At 35.6% G+C, this 18,478-nt stretch overlaps 1 protein-coding gene across 1 annotated transcript in view; it reads left to right on the forward strand.

Moving 5' to 3' along the window:
- Window positions 1–18,478, forward strand: part of Lrp1b (LDL receptor related protein 1B) — a 1,533,520-nt gene that overhangs the window by 1,316,915 nt on the left and 198,127 nt on the right. The window contains exons 60-61 of the mRNA XM_028754677.1: window positions 12,960–13,148; window positions 13,927–14,075. Coding sequence (XP_028610510.1) covers window positions 12,960–13,148; window positions 13,927–14,075 — 338 coding nt within the window. The remainder of the gene's footprint in view (window positions 1–12,959; window positions 13,149–13,926; window positions 14,076–18,478) is intronic.

Raw genomic sequence — 18,478 nt, forward strand, 5'->3', positions numbered from 1 at the left:
TAGTAAATATGTGTACATTCATGAGTGAAGTATGTGAATATGTGTGCTTGTGTGTGTATGTCTCTCTGTGTGTTTGTGTGTGTAAGTGTGTGTGTGTGTGTGCAGACAATTCTTCAATGTTTGATGTCATCTGCTATTGCTTTTACTTTAATTTTTTTGAGACATGAGTCCATTACAGAACATAGACCTGATTCTATTATTGTGCATGGCCAGTGAACTACTGGAATCCTGCTAGCTCCTGAATCCATTTCTGGGATTCTAAACTCAAAATGATACTTGGCTTTGCCTTCTGGAGGACACCAAAATGAGGTCCTTATGCTTGTGAAGCAAACTCCATTAACCACTGAACCACCCCCTTTAGCCTGGAGAAGGGCTTTTTGCTTGTACTTGGTTTTCCTTTTTTTTAAATTATTGGTATTGTTATTCTTTTAAATCAATTATCTTCTTACTTCAGCTTACCCCCAGGACAAACAAGAACACTTTCAGAAATGCTTGTGTATTACATTTCTTTTCTATTTTTATTTCAGAAGCTTGTTCATAATTTTGCTACTGGAGTCCTAAATCAGATATGTGATTATGTGAATTCTGGCAGATGAATGTGACCATTAACCCCAGAAATCAAATGTAAAGAACAAAGATGAAGGGCAGTGAGTGAATTTATTACTCATTTGGGCATGACTTATCATCACTGCCATCTATGAAATTGACATTGACTCTGAGGGCCCTTAGAGAAATGAGCAAAAGTGCATATTTGATTATTATTGGCCAAACTGTATTCTATAGATCATTTTTTTCAGTTTTGGTTTCACAGAATCTTATCGGTGTCAGGGAATTCCCCCCTGCAATGTGTGCAGGCAATTCTCAACTTTTTGCCTAGGATATTTCAGTATTTAAACCATCAGTGGACAACTTCCATTTGCATCTCATGGTATATCTATTAGAGCTGTGATCCAAGAAAAGGAAAATCTAGCTAATGTAATATATTTGCTCCTACTTACAAGTTGGGGTCAGTCTCAGTATGTAATGGTCAGGCTTGTGATGTGGACTATGAAGACTGTAACTGGAGATTTCCATATGGCACTCACGGGACCAGAGCAGGACTCCATTGAGGCTGATAGTTTTCAATTTGCTGATAAGTCTTTGGTTCCTCTTCCTATTCTCAGGCTTGAAGGGGAGAGCTAAGCAGCTCTCACTCACCACTGTTTAAATGATCTGCATGCTGACATACAAAGTAGTTCTGATCTGGGCTCAAAGCTTAAGGCAAAGAAGATAAATAAGCTGGGAAGGGATGGCACATGCCTTTAATCCCAGCACTAGGAAGCAGAGGCAGGCAGATCTCCATGAGTCTGGGACCAGTCTATACTGCAGAGAGAATTCCAGTATGGCCAGGGCTACACAGAGAAATCCTGTCTGGAAAAACAAAAAACCCATACATACATACATACATACATACATACATACATACATACATAATACAATAAAAGAAAGTTGAAGAAACCAATATTCATGAATTTTATCGTGTTTTTAGTTATTTATTGGGCATTTCAGGCCCAAGCAGAGAATTATTACTGTTAGTCAAAGCAGCATCAAAATATGTATCACAATTCCAGCAAAGTAAAGAGACAAAGTGTTGAATTTATAGGAAGGATTCTCTGTGTTATTGTCTATACTGTATCTTTTTTTCTATTTGTACATTATAATTATGCCCCATCTTTTATTTTCTTCCATTAATTTATTTATTGATTCACTTTATACCCCAATCACTTCCCTCCCTCTGCCTGCTTCTCTGCTCACACAATCCTTTTCCCCATTCTCCCTCTTCTTCTCTACTGAGAGGGTAGAGGACACCTAGGGTATCTCTTCACCATGGTACATCAAGTCCCTAGGCTAGATGTATTCTCTTCTAGAGGCCAGACAAAGCAGCCCAGTTAGAGGAACAGAATCCATAGACAGGCATAAATTTAGGTATAGCATCTGTTCCAGTTGTTGGGATACCCACAGGGAGACCATGATGTACATTTGCTGCTTAAGTGCAGGAAGCCCCCTAGGTCCAGTACAAATATGCCTTTTGGGTATGCGTTCAATATCTGAGAGCCCCAAAGTGTCTAGGCTAGTTGATTCTGTTGGTCTTCCTGTGGAAGGGTTGAAGAACATTCAACCCTTCCCCAGCTCTTCCATATAACTCCCTGAGCTCCATCCAATGTTTGGCTATAGGCCTCTGCATGTGTTTCAGTCAGCTTCTGAGTGGAACCTCTCAGGGGACAGTTATGCTAAGCTCTTGTCTGCAAGCATAGCAGAGCATCATCAATATTTCCTGGAATGGTGCTTGCCTTTGGGATGGTTCTCAAGTTGTTCCAGGTATTGGTTGACCATTCCCTTAGTCACTGCTCCATTTTTGTCTCTGCATTTCTTGCAGACAGAAGAGATTCGGGGTCAAAAGTTTTGTGGGTGGATTGGTGGCTGTTCTTATCTCTCCCCTGGGATACCTGCCTGGCTACAGGAGATAACCACTTCAAGTTCAATGATCTCACTGCTAGGAATGTCAGATAAAGTTCCCCCATAGAGCCCTGAGAGCGAGCCTCCACCATCCCAGATCTATGCCACATCCTAGAGATGCCCCACCATCCCTTGCCAGCCAACAATTTCCATTAATTCTCCTGCCCCTCTGGCTCTCTCTCCTGTCTCTCCCAACGCTTGATTCTGAACCTCACATTCCTTACCCATCCCTTCTTCCATCTAGTTACTCTGCTAAAGATGGGCTCCCTCTATTTGTCTCTTATGACTATTTTATTCCCCATTCTAAGAGAGATTCAAGCTTTCTCACTGGGGATAAAAAAGCATTCTTTCTTGTTTATCTACTTTGGGTCTTTAGAGTGTAGTGTAGATATCCTGTAACTTTCAGCTAATATCTACTTATCAGTGAGTACATATTATGTACTCATATATTTCCTTTGTAGGTCTGGGTTAACTCACTGAAGATGCTATTTTCAAGTTCCATTCATTTGTCTATCAAGTTCATTAAGTCCTTGTTTTTAATAGCTGAGTAGTATTCCATTGTGTAAACGAACCACATAATATGTATTCATTTTTGGTTGAGAGGCATCTGGGATGTTCCCACCTTCTGGCTATTACAAATAAGGCTGTTATAAACAGTTGTCTTTATGGTATAGCATCATTGGATATATTTTGAGGAGAGGTATATCTGGGTTTTCAGGTAGAACTATTCTCAATTTTCTGAAATACCACCAGATTTCCAGAGTGGTTGTACAAATTTTTATTTCTGCCAGCAATTGTGGAGTCTTCCCCAATCTTCACTTGCCAGCAAAAGCTATCGCTTGAATTTTGATCTTAGCCATTCTGATAGGTGTAATATGGAATTTCAAGATAGTTTTGATTTGCATTTCCCTGATGCTGAAGATAATTTTAAGTGCTTCGTGGACAGTTGAGATTCCCCTGTTGAAATTTCTCTGTTTAACTCTGTACTCAATTTTTAAATTGTGTTATTTGTGTTGCTGTTGTCAAACTACTTGAGTTCTTTATGCATTTTGTATCATAGCCCTTTCTCAGAGTTGTTGAAGTTATTTTCTCATTTGTAGGCTGCAATATTATCCTATTGATGGTGTCCCCTGCCTTAAGAAGCTTTTCAGTTTCATGAAATCCCATTTATTAATTGCAGTTTTTAGTTCCTTGGTCATTGTGATCAGAAAGTTGTTTCCTATACCAATGTGTCCTAGGTAATTTCCCACTGTCTTATCTATGATATTTAGTGTATCCAGTTTTATGTTGATATCCTTGATCCACTTGGACTTGGGTTTTGTGCAGGGTGATAAATATAGATTTATTTGCATTATTCTACATCAGACATGTAGTTAGATCAGGACCATTTGTTGAAGATGCGCCCCCTTTTGTGTTGTATGATTTTTGTTTTCTTTGTCAAAATTCAAGTGTCCATAGGCATGTGGGTTTCTTTCTGGGTCTTCAGCATGATAAACCTACTAAAACAATATTGTGCAGTTTTTATTATTGCTTTGTAGTATAGCTTGAAATCTGGAATGGTGATGCCTCCAGACGTTTTATTATTATATCAGATTGTTTTAGCTAACCTGAGTTTTCTTGTTTTTCTTATAAAAAGTTAACAATTGTTCTTTCAAGGTCTATAAAAAATTATTGTGAGAATTTTGATAGAAAGTGCATACAACCCCAAGATTGGTTTTGGTAAGGTGGCCATTTTTACTATGCTAATCCTATTAATTCATGATATCTTTCCATCTTCTGATATCTTCTTCAATTTCTTGCTTCAGACTGAAAGTTTTCGTCATATGCGTCTTTCACTTCTTGGTTATAGTTACACTACAGAATGTTATATAATTTGTGGCTTTTGTAAAGGATGTCGTTTCCTTGATTTCTTTCTCAACTCATTTATTGTTTGTGTGAAGGAGGGCTGTGGAGGGTAATATTTAAAACGGCAACACCCGATCTGGCTTGTTCTTAAGCAGCCACCATGTTCCCGACTAGACAAGGCCTCAGGCCAAGAGCGGTGTGCTTCCACCACTGCTCTGCTCATACCACGGCTCAGGCTGGCCAGAAGCACTGGCCCAGGCACCCACGAAAGACCATCATGGTTGCTAAATTAGCCGATCCACCATGCTGTCCACAATGCTGGGCTGAGCCCAGATAATACCGCCATCCCGTAGTGCCTGGTAGAATGAAGCCATTCTTAATACTTAATGGCTATCCAATTGCTACATATATTTGGTAACGCTCAATTAACAAGATGCTCACACAATTAGAATTGTTAACCAAATTAACTAATGTAGATATGAATAACTACCTGAGACTGCTAAAGACACGTGGACTTCTCTAGCCATCTTCTCTCCTGCTCCTCTCTCCTTCCTCAGTCTCCTCCCCTTTCTCTCCTTCTTCTTCCCACCTCCCAACTCCTCATGCTGCCTACCTCTCTTACAGCCCAATCACCAAGCTTTATACAAATGTAGTGGGAAGATGTCCTGCTACAGAAGGCTACTGTTGTTTGTTTGCTTGTTGTTGTTGTTGTTAATTTTTCATCCAGCCACTTTGCTGAAGCTGTTTATCAGCCAAAGGAGTTCCTTAGTAGAGTTTGGTGTCACTTTCCATCTCCAAGGTTGCCTCTGTTTGTGTTTCCTTTATTGTTTCTATTTCCATTTTCAAGTCTTGTACTGTTTTATTAATTTCCTTCACCTGTTTGATTTGATTTTCTTGTATTTTTAAGAGATTTATTTTTAATGACCTCTATCATTTTTAAAAGATGAAATTTTCAATCATTGTATTGCTTTCAGGTGTGTTAGGATACCCAGGGCTTGCTGTAGTAGGGGTGATGGGTTCTGTTGGTGTCATATTGCCCTGGCTTTTGTTGATTTTGTTGTTGTACTAGCCTTTAGCCATCTTGTTGTCTCTCCTTTCGACTGGCCTGGTAGTGCCTGGTAGTAGCAGGCCTCCGCAACCAAAGATAGAGCAAAGATAGAGTGCACCAGGCCTCCAGGGAGGCAGGCTAAGCTGTGACTTGGGAAACGGAGTACAGATCTAGGATTGCAGGTATAGGTGTAGGTCAGGAGATGGAACACAGAGGTGATGTGGCTGACCTTAAGGATGCTGGGCTTTCCAGGGTTCCAGCAGGTGGAGAATTAGAGCATGGGTAGGTCATCTGGATGCCCTTAGTGGCAGAAGGCCCCCTGAGAGGAAAGCTGTGCTGTAGCCCTCCTGGGAACTGAGTAGAGATTCAGAAATGCAAATAGAGTGGGTGTTGTGTGACTTTTACTGGGAATTTGTGAACAACTGTCTTTTCATCCCAATTAGGGTACTAATGACAGAAAAAATAGATGATTCCATACAGTTTGCTGGAGAATGGCTTTCTAAAATTATTTGTGGAATATAGGTGAGGAGATAAGAAAGCTGCATCATGGATGGGTCCATGGCTCTAGCTATGTTTGTAGTAGAGGATTGCCTTATCTGGCATCTATAGGAAGGGTGGTCCTTGGTCCTGTGGAGGCTTGATCTCCCAGTGTAGGGGGATGCTAGAGCAGTGAGTCAGGAGTGGGTAGGTGGGTTGGTGGAGAGCACACTATTAGAGGTAAAGGGGATGAAGGACGGGATGTGGGGCTTGTGGAGTGGAGACCAGGAGGGAGACATTTGAAATGTAAGTAAATAAAGTAACCAATAAAAAAAGATAAAAGAAAATTTCACCTAAAAAAAAAAAGTTGCATCACAGATTATCCCACATCAGAATAAAAATTGGCATTGATTCAGAAGCTTCATCCCTGACTTCCCTACAAAGCTTATGAGCATTTTTTCTCCTCTGGAAAGAGTATTACAGTAAAAAGAAAAAAATGTTTACTGCTGTTAGAGCCCTGGTAAGGGGACTAGCGAACTGTGTAACTTTCTAAGACTCCTGGGCCACGTATGTTTCTGTAGCTCTCTGAGTTGCACATCTTGCCATCTATTTTGGAGATAGCCCTACATTTGAGGAAAACAGAGACACAATACTGTTCAGTGATTAAGTGATTAGTATTTTAAACACCTTCCAGAAATATATTTCTAGGGGCAGATGAATTACTTAGCAGTTAAGAGTACATATTGATCTTGCAGAGGACTGAGTTTAGTTCCCATAGTCACATGTAGGCTCATAACCACTTGATATGTAATTGCAGTTATAGAGGATCCAACACCCTTTTCTGATCTACAAAGATATCAGGTACATATATCATACACATAGATGCATTCAGACAAATGAACTTAGACACACAACATCTTAAAATACATTCCTAATACACATGCATGTAGATTGTCATAACTTTTACATGTATGGATAAGTAGAGAAACCAAATTTCCTATTGCCCATGTAACTTAGATTCCGCATTAAAAATGTCCAGAACATTACAAAAATGCATACATCTGCATTAGACAACTTTGTGAAGTAATGGTGCTTTACCTGTTTCAGAGATTAAAGTGGTTTTATCATGACAAGATCCATTCAGAGAAACCCTACTTTTAAACTTAAGAAACTCTAACTTTTATGCTCTCATTCATACTTATTCACAGTTATTAGTAGAATTTGGTTGGAGACCTCAAATTCTGAAAAGGCCATATTTGACTCATATCGTGATGATTTAAAAACAGGTAAAAGAAAATAATGCACTGTTCTATATAACAAATATTCCCAATGTATGTCCGGAATCTATGTCCGTTGACATGAAAAGGTAGACAAAGTGATACATGAAATGCTGGATAAAGGTATACCACAAATCCTTTCTAACTTTTCATAATAGCTATTCTTGGGTGGTTCATTTTCTTTCAGCTGTATTTTAGCAGACTCTGATGAGATTTAAAAGAAAAAAATATATATCTTATTCATGTCCACAACACTGTAGACGGTGTCTTTGAAAAAATGCCTGTGTTTGCCTTAGAAAAGCTCCATATTGTAATAGATATTGTGCAGATTAAACTAAAGGTTGAAGGCAAAATTTCCTATAGAGTGTTTCAACCTTAAGAGATGTATGCTCTTAAGGTTGATGGCATTGCAAATAAGGCAATTAGAAGAGTCTTATAATATATTAGGCAAGGAAAAGATGATTTAAGTTTAATTTGAAAGGTTGGTCACCACTAAAGTATTAGGAGATTAGGCTTTCAAACATACACATTTATAAAGAAAGAAATGGCTTAACCTTAACAGGTAATTTTATTCAGATATTCCTAAATAGTACACAAGGCATAATTAATAAATGCATATGGTATAATACTACAATAAGAATAAAATCAATCATGATCATTAGTTCGCCTTTGACTTAATTACATTGTAAATAATCTGGTGATTGTTCTAACTATGTTTTACCTTAGAAACTGATAAAGGCTATATAAATATTTCTACCTAATAAATTTAAATGCTGTGAGTTGTCCTAGTCATTTCTTATTGCACTACAGTCACCATGACCAAATTGACTTGTAAAAGAAAACAGTTATTGGGACTCACAGTTCCAGATGGTTAGAGTCCATGACCACCATTAAGTGGATCATGTCAGCAGACAGGCAGGCATGGCACTGGAGCAGTAGCTGAGATCCTTCATCTGATCCACAAGCAGGAGGCAGAAACAAAGAGAAGTAATTGGGAATGGCAGTGGGCTATTGGAACCCCAGAGCCCACCCTCAGTAACACATCTCCTCCAATCAGATTATACTTCCTAATCTTTTCCAAGTAGTTATATCAACTGGGAGACAAACATTCAATATATGAGCTTATGAGGGCATTCACATTCAAACTGCAACATAGGTATAAAACAACAATTAAAAAATATAACAAGGATAATAAAGCAAGAAAATTTGAGGTTAAATCGCCAACACCCACTTAAAAAACAGTTATTCTATAATTAAGCCGTTGTGTAGGTAGATGTCCAGATCTCTCTAGCCAACCATCATAGATCAATAGTCAGCTTCAGTTTAGTGAGAAAACCTGTCTCATAAAATAAGATGGAAAGAAATAGAAGAAACACTACTATTGTCCTCTGGTCTCTGTATGCATTTTCTCACATGCAATATACGCACATGGGCAAACTTACCATGCAAAACACGTATACAATAAAGGGGTCATTAAATAATAAAAATAGCACTTGAATGTAAAAAGTCATTCCTACAAGAGAAATAAGATGCTAATCAGAACCTACCAGTCGAATATCTACTTGGTATGGTGCAGCAAATCAAGGCAATTCTGCCAGCATTTCAACATACCCTCTATAACACTATGGGGTTTTTCAAAAGGAAAGCTTCTTTTAATTTTTGTTCTTCTATATTCAAAGTCAAATCAAAAATATGAAATTAGGATACTAGTATCAAATACCATACTCGTTTAGCTTGTTATCCAGGAGGAGTATAAAATATAATGACAGTTTTTGAAGTAGCAAGACTGCATCAATGCCAGAATCACACCTTGGGGACAACTTTTCACTTTTTCTTTGGTGTAATATAACTGTGGATACTCTCCAAATTGACTGACAGTGGAAACTATAAAATGAGTATTGCTTTGATATTAAACTTTGCCAAATATCAATTATATTCTTCTGAAATTATGGTTGATGAAATGAAAATTAAAAGCCTGGTGCTTGAACAGAATACTAGAAACATTTCAATAGACAATGCCAATGCCACTGACTATTGAATAGAAGCAACTGTAGTTTAAATATAGTTTTAATATATGTAGAATTTTAAATATATAATAATCACTCAGTGGGCTACAGCCCATCTATCATTTCCTTTTTTCTGTCTTCTTTTGTGTGGCCTTTGAGAACCTCCAGATAAAAGATTCCTTAAGTTTACTTTTGTGATTGCTTTCTTATTAAGCCATAGAGTTATGTGTAACATACACCATCATATTATATTTGTATTGAAAAGGAAAGATACATAATTTTAAGAAAATATTGCTACTTTTGCCCCTAAATCCTTCCATATTGCTTTGTTACAGTTTGCTTAGTGTTCCTCTTATACCTTTTCATTCTGGGATCATAGTTCATCAGCTTGATTAATTGTCTAATTTCATTGTAAAGCATCTTTCTTAGTGCTCTGAAATGTGTGTGTATTCGTGTGTGTGTGTGTGTGTGTGTGTGTCTGTCTGTGTCTGTGTCTGTGTATGTGTGTCATGGTTAAAGATATTTTACATTTATACACATGCATATTTAATGTCTGTATGCATATATACAGCTATGTGTGTGTGTGTGTGTGTGTGTGTGTGTGTAGTGTAGTATAAAATGTATAGACAAGCAAAGTGTTTGATTTGTGTACAATAATCCTAGTTTCTTATGTGGAAATAAAGTGTTTAATTCAAATATATTTTATGTAAATAATGTAGGTTGAAGTCTTCTACGTTAATCAAGAAAAACAGAACACTCGTTCATTTATACTTGTCATTTAGCACTTAGTATACACTGCAATTCTTTTCATCACAGTATAAATAAACACTTAACCCCTTCTAAGTAGATCTAGAGCTGACAGATAAATCGCACACACTATGGTATAGTAGTACTTCATCTTGATTTCCCATCTTCTGTTTGATTTCTCTTGGTATGGTTTGTGGCCCTGCCAATGTCCTGGTTTCTGAGAAGTCCAACTTGATGAGCTAGGTCAGATCAGACGGATTGATACAGTTTCTTCTTTATAAGTATAGTTTGATATTTTGGTGTCATTTTCTATGTACACAGTGGTAGTGTTTGATGGTGCTTAAGAAGAAAATATATTTACCAAATGGGAGACTTAGTATTTCATTATACTGCAAACAGTGCCAATTCTGCACTTCAGTGCCAAACAGGAAATTGAAACGAAAAGACAGACAGTTCAAGAAAACAGAGTACTTTTCTTCATTTTGACTCGAATTTTCCATATGCTCAGTATATTTAGCTACATGTTATCCATTGGAAATAAGACTTTGCTTTGATGAAGTAATAGTTTTTTTAATTTTGATCAATTGTGTGAGTGTACACTCACATGCTACCCCTATCATTCTCCCTTTCCAATATTTGGGTACATAAAATCAAACACTAGTTGTTAGGCTTGGTGGCAAGTATCTTTATGGGCTTAGCCATTTCATGGGCCCTGATGCCCATGAATTAGTTCATGGTAACTAATATTATAATTTTTAAAGATTGTCATTCTTAGTTAATTGCCCAGTAAATTGCTCATATTTGGAGACCATTACAACAGTTATCAAGAAAGTTGACTTTCAGCTGAATCATATGACATAAACCTTTATATTTCTCGCTCTGCCAGCTTCATCTTCCTAGGTGCAGCACAGGGATGGTGAAGTACTGGGATCTTAGCAGCAGAGAAATGATTCACATTCGAAAACCAGTTTGTTACTTACTCATTTTGACCACCTCTTCTTTGTATGATCAAGTATTAAGAAGAAGAATACTTCACAATAGTTTTGGCAATATTAGATAAAATAAATTACGTAGAACTTCACAATACAGTTTTGGCAATATTAGATGAAATAAAGTATATAAGGTTATTTCCCCACTGCAGTATTGCTATACTCAGATTTTTTTTTTTGTATTTAAAAATGAAAGATGTTTGCTGAACTTAGAAATGCTAGTTTAGATTAGTTCTGATGTACTCAGGAACTTAGTAATATAATTAAGTGCCAGCTAGTTCTGAGTATTGGGAATGCTTCTAGTACTTTCAAAATGATAGTTGATACTAGTTTACCAATTTTTACAATAACTTTGTATTTTCACAAAAGCTAATTGAATCTCTGTAGACTTAGATTTTAAAGTAATGATTCAATTTGAGCTGATAGTAGTGATATAATTAATTTCTTCAACAAAGACATATAAATTGAACATTTATATGCATTTCAAAATATATATGACAGGTTGGGAAACATTAACATAAAGTTGAACCTATACACGATGATTCACTCAATTGCTATTTTTTTTCTTTTTTGCATTTAAAGCAGAGAAAGGACATTGGAGTTGTTTATATACATAGCTCATGTGATTCGTTTTGATTAAGTGTGCTTCTTATTCTTCTACACAATTGGACTTATATTGTTTAGACATGTGTTCTATATAAATAACACAAGTTACAGGAAGAGGTAAGTTCCAAGGACAAAGGGAACTAACATCAAGATTTAGAATGCCTAGTGTTTCTGAAATTCTCTCAAATTCTACCTTTTTTCATGTACACAGTATCTTGTCCAGGTACATTTCTTAATAGAACCAATAGCACTGATAATAAATGATTTAACATGTAAGTTCATTATCTGAGTTTTTTCTTCTGTTTGTGACTGAATCATAGTAAATGCTCAGATTCCATTTGATTTATCTTAAACACAATGCATCAGAGTTTTAAATGTCTATTTTTTGACAACAAAAATTTATCCTGCACTTTAAAAACATGCCTTATATTTCCATGAACATGATAAATTGTACTGAAACTCTGATATTTTTTCCAGTTGCTGCTGAACATGTCAAACATTAATTTTCAGTCATTAAAATCTAATAATGAAAAAAATAGTATTTCCACAGTTGCATTAGATAACTTTCTCTTGAAACATTAGCTAAATATCCAACATATTAGCATTTTTACATATCTCAAAATTTTCTTTTTCTGAAATTGATTATTTGACAATTTTAAGAATTTTGGAGCTGAAAAAATCTATTATCATTTGCGAAATATTTTAGGACTGAGGAATTTGAACACATACCAAACAATTCTTAATCAAAATTTTCTTCTCAAAAAGAGAAACCTGTTCAGCACCAGAGGATTTATTACATTTATTTACCACCAAGACTATATATGGTTGTGATGGCTGAAGGGTGTTTACATTTAAATCCTCATATCATAATTAATTGTCATAATTAAAAAGTAATTTAAATCATCAGCCAAAAGGCTTCATATAATTTTTTTCTTCACTCTTACCTCATCTTGAGTTAAACACAAGCATAAAATCTCAATGACTTAAATGTACTAAAATGCTTTATAGTTGTTTCATGGCAATCTACTTTCAGATAGTAAACATATTTCATGTTTAAAATGTTATATAATCAGTTTAAGTGATAGAAAAATAACTAATCAGCAAACTTTAAAGAAGAAATTCAAAACCTACTAGATGAAGTACAGGCCACACACACACACACACACACACGGTCTCCATATTTTGAATTTCACAATATTGGATACTATTCATTTCCTATAATGGTGAGCTTGATAACAATCATTTTCTTCCCAGTTGTTAAACGAAGCTAAATATGAGCATAGTGAATCCTGGTGCCCAGTCTTGCATCCTCTTAACCAGTAATAAAGAACCTTGCCAACCTGACAGGTTGTCACAGGAATTATTCAGAAGCTCTGTAGCAGTAGTATCTATCTGTCCATGAAGTATTGAATATTTTAACTGGCAGTCTTCCAAGACTGAACATTAATCTTACCATCTCCTATTACAGTCCCTAATCAAGATATTCCAGGGGTGATTGCACTAACATTGTTTGAAGACTACATCTACTGGACTGATGGGAAAACCAAGTCACTCAGCCGTGCCCATAAAACCTCGGGAGCAGACAGACTTTCACTGATTAACTCATGGCATGCCATCACAGATATCCAGGTGTATCATTCTTATAGACAACCTGATGGTAATTATTCTTTCCATGGTTTCCATAATGCATCAACATCTTCCAGTAACATTTCATCTTTTCTATAATTTCAAGATTAAATCTAATTTCATTCTTGATAAGAATGATCAGATTCCTTTATTTAGCTTTATTTTACATGATAAAGCCAGTTCATATCAAATACTACTATTGCATTGTGTGATTAGATGCTCAATAATAGCATAAAGATATATTGATTTGTCCAAATCATACAAAACTGAGTTGAAAAAAAATGCATGTAGTCAGAGAAGTGAAATATCACATCATGAGAATAATTCATTACTATAGAGCTGCAGGGTGCTTATTTTCCAGAACTCTGGCTACAAAGAATTCTATTTCAATAGTTTGGGATACTAAAATTGGAAATATTTGTTGTACCTCATAGGATTCTTCAAGACCATGTGGAATAAATATCTGTACTAAAAGGCAAAACATCATGTTTTTTTTGTGGTAGTTTATTGTTTCATTACTTTATTTTTACATTCATATTTCAGAACATATGTATTATTTCATCCCAAATGCTTCTAGTCTTTATTTACATTTTTGATGAGTGATTATTTTTAACTAACATGCTTTTTTGTAGAAATTAATGAAATCAGAGTTTGAATAGCATTCATAAAATATATTCATAACTTTAAATAGCTACAAATCACAAAGGTTTATTCAATTATAAATTATAAACTTGAATATTCAGTCTCAAACAGAATATTACATTACTGGTCTTGATAATAGTGTTTTACTGTGTATTTCTCATCCTTAGTCTCCAAACATCTTTGCACTGTAAATAATGGCGGTTGCAGCCATTTGTGCCTTTTAGGCCCTGAGAAGACCCACACCTGTGCGTGTCCTACCAACTTCTACCTTGCAGCTGATAATAGAACTTGTTTATCCAACTGCACAGCCAGTCAGGTGAGTTGAGTTCTGAAATCATCTCCTGTATTGTGTGTTTATGTTGCTATCAATATGACTGTGCTAATGGTCATAAGAAATTTAATAACTGGTTGTTTTGTTATTACATGCAGTGAAATGACTGATCATTCTAGGCATTGCACAGAATAAGGGGATAACAACTTAATGTAAATGCCTAAAATAGGACTTGCAGCATTAGAGAACAAATAGATGCCAGAGTGTAAACAAAGGGAAAACAAAAGCAATTTTACCAAGATTCACAGAGAATTATGACTCCAGTCCTCTAAAAGCAGAACTTCAGGATCAGGAGGCATTTTACACAGGTCAAAAAGAACTGTGACAAAGGAAAGATGTGGTAAAGACAAGTATGACTTAATGATTATATTTTTATTACCTTTAATGAGACAGCAAAGTTTCTTTCTTTTTTCTTTTTTTTTTTGGTTTTTTGAGACAGGGTTTCTCTGTGTAGCCCTGGCTGTTCTGGAACTCACTCTGTAGACCGTAGACCATGCTGGCCTCGTACTCAGAAATCCACCTGTCTCTGCCTCCCAAGTGCTGGGATTAAAGGCGTGTGCCACCAACGCCCGGCCCGCAAAGTTTCAAAAATATAGCTAAGTGTATGTTATAAGTAATGAACAATTTCAATTTTAGAATAAAAGTAGTTTAAATTTATATGGAGATAAAATGTCCAAAATAAATAAAATCAAACTTAAAAGAAAAGTACAGCTACTCTCAAGATATCTAACCTACATCCATCAGCCAGGAGACAACCCTTGTCACATGACTTAATGTCCACTCCATCAAGAGAAAATGACTTTTCAAGATGGGTTTTAGAAGGCACATACAAATAAACGAAATGGTATTTTCAAAACATTATTATTATAATTAAATGGACACAATTCCTCAGACGTAATAGTAGTAGTTGACTTCACCTTTACTGCAGCTGAAATACATGAGTGTGTGTCTCTTCAGTTTAAGCTATGAATATCCTAGTGGAGACATCATAGTCCTGATCTCATATTAGAAGCCATAGACTTGGTTTGCTGTACAACATATATGTGATGAAAATGTAAGCCACTGGAAAATATCAACAACCTCATTATTCATATCAGTAGAATTTAAAGAAGAAATTAACCCTTTTCATTTTAAAATTAAAAAAAATATATTAGCACTGTCTAGTGAAATTTCCAAATCTCTATCTTACTATGATGGAATCCTTACTCATTTCCTCCTTCGTGATCAGGGTTTTCTGCAGACAAACAGAAGAGTATAATTCTACCTAAGAAACTATAAGTAATTGTGTGTGTGTGTTTGTGTGTGTGTGTGTGAGTGTGTGTATACATACATGTATAAATGCTCACAGGCACATACACACAATACACACACATGCACAGAGAGAGTGACAAAGAGACAGAGAGACAGAAAGAGAAACAGAGAGAGATTATGCCTCCAGTTACTACAAAGCTAACCTGTTTAATTAGTTCTTCTCACATAGTTTAACTGACAGATTATTTCTACAGTTGTCATAATTTTACAGGACAGAAATCTTTAAAAATAATACAACTTTCAATTTAAAAAATACTACTGTGAAATTATTTTCCTTTTATACAGACTAAGTAGTATTATCAAGCAAACAACAGAAATGTAACTCATTTATCTGGACACTAAATTTAACAGGAAATTTCCCCACATCAACTGCTTCAACTTTTGCTTTGATTTCTAGCGACATTAGGGAAGTTGCTATGTCTATGTTAGAAGCAATTGTAGGTACTGAAAGTTCTAGTGACATTAGGAGCGTTAGGGCAGGAGAAGCACTTGAAGGCTCTTAAGAGCAATTCACATTCTTTGAAAACTCTGAATGGCTTTAAATTGGTACTACCTTCTTTTGGTGTATTCTAGATTTGAGTTGGAGTACTTTTAACATTTAAGAGGCCAGGTAATATTCTTCCAGGCATCTTTTGTCTATTTGCAGTAAGATGCAACAAGTTCTCTGGGGAAGTCATGTCATCAAAATTATAGTATCTGTTTCTTTAGAGCTCATCTCTAGGAGTGTATCTAGGTCTATGGGATTTGGGCCTTAGCAACTATTTCAATACTTCTGTTTCTTCCTGTTTGATGGGCAAAGTGCCATCCTTAGATTATATCTCTTGCAAACTTTCCTTAACAAAATTAACAGAGAACACTTTTCTTTATTTCTCGTAGCCATTCTTCTCCCTGCAGTGTTTCCGCACTACTGTTTATTAGCCCCACTCAAATAGTTAATTCATCATCATGAACAACATCTCATTCATAGGCCACTATATAGACAACCATGATGTGAGGAGAGCATAAGCAGCACCCACTCCTTCTCTCACATTTTAATATCATGGGGAGACACCTCCTCTTGCTCCAGGCTCACTGGACTGCTCAAGTCCAGGCTCTACTACTGCCTGAGAGGCAAGTGATAGGACAGTCCTCTTTTATATTTTCACTTTTATTATTGTTATATTTTATATATTTATTTTAAATGTTACTGAATTTAAATATGGAAACATGAAGTCTACATGTGTAAAAGAAGAAATCTCCTAAAAGTAAAATGGTTATCGATCAAAATTAATGTTAGTATACTTTATCATAATTTCTTTGACTCAAATCCCCTTTATGATCTTATTAGATTGAAATGAGAGCAGAATCTCATATTATGTGTTACTCCCACAGTTGATTATTTAAATCAGATATATTTAGTGATTTTAAATATGTATTAGAAATTTCCCCTTCATAAATTGGGAATATTTTGAAGATTCTCGGAGGACATGGAATCCTCTCATATATATGCTTTGATATACTGTAATGACTGGAAATATTTAATGTTCAGGGCAATTGCCTTCAGACTTAACCTCATCTCCCCAAAGTGTCAACTATCTATAAAGGTATTTTCTCCTCTGGTGGCTTATGAAAAACACAACAGACATATAATTTAGCCACAGGCTAAGAAAATTATAGAAAATCAGTTGAATAGAAATATTTCCCATAAGAGTAGTGATCTCTATTCCCTCCCAAATTACTACAAGAATAAAATTCACTCTTGTATTTATAATTCTATCCAGAGTCAACTCAGTGCTATCCAGATTCATTCAGCACTTGCTAACAACAAAGGCTTTCTTACTAAAGCAATTGCATTCTAAATTAACAAACAGATTTCATATCCATTTCTAGTGAAGATAATTGAACCAAAGCAAAATTTACATGTTACAGTTTTTCCATGCCATATTCTTTGCATGAGAATTAATGTATATTTCAGAAATAAAATAACTTTTAAAAATGTATTAACCCAAAGTTTATAAATCTGAATGAATATAAGCTTGCTTTTTAGAAATAAAATAAAGAAGCTGAATGTAGTGGCATGAACCTTTAATCCAAGTAGATGGGGGCAGAGGCAGGTTCATCTATTTGACTTAAATGCCAACCAGGTATACATAGTGAGTTCCAACATAGCCCGAGCTACACAATGAGAACCTGTCTCAGAAAAGGATGTAAAGATTATAATTTTATGATCAAAAGAGATTGGCTATATTTGTTTATTGCTGACTTTTAGTGATTTAATGTCAACTACTACAGATACATGGGTTCTCTATTCAGAAAATTTGCTTTCTTTTTAATTTAAACCTTAGTAAGAAGTAAATTGTTGCATTGTCCAAGATCAGTAAGTATGAAATTGACTTTGCCCTTGGGTCACTGTGCATAATTGTACAGAAATGAAGCTGGCATTAAACTCAGTTTAGAGCATGGAGTTCTAAGTGGGTAAAATGTTTACCTCTTGTGTAGATCAGTTCCCAATGTCACCTTAACATCTGATGTAGAGATGCATATCTATATCACATATTTGATATAGAGGCCAGAGAAACAGAAGTTTAAGGCCATACTCAGTTATTGATCAAGTTTTATGGAATCCTGTGGTAAAATGAGATTTTATGTGAAAAAAATGAAATAAAACCAATCAGTAAGCAGTTTTATTCTCTGACTTACTGGTCCACTGAGGCTCAGGACTCCTTCATCATATACAAAGTAGGCTGTGACTTCACAGAGCTTCTCTTAATGAATGGCTCATAGGCCCAATTGCATGTAAATCAATATTGCCATGAAAGAATGCCAACTACTATTTTCCTTAATCAAACTTCTCTTTCATAGGTAATCCAAAAGTGATGGTTGAACTACTTTTTCCCCAATCTATCTTTCTCATAGGTACTTTAGGCATTTTAAATGGAAGGGTTTGTAAACAAATGACATTTAACTTTGGAGCTTTCAGTCACTAGAATGTTAATTTTCATATTAAATTTTATTACATAAATATCTTCTGTGCTTCTTCTTCTTCTTCTTCTTCTTCTTCTTCTTCTTCTTCTTCTTCTTCTTCTTCTTCTTCTTCT

The sequence above is a fragment of the Grammomys surdaster genome, unplaced genomic scaffold, assembly GCF_004785775.1.
Source record: "Grammomys surdaster isolate TR1022 unplaced genomic scaffold, NIH_TR_1.0 126035, whole genome shotgun sequence".
NCBI lineage: Eukaryota > Metazoa > Chordata > Mammalia > Rodentia > Muridae > Grammomys > Grammomys surdaster.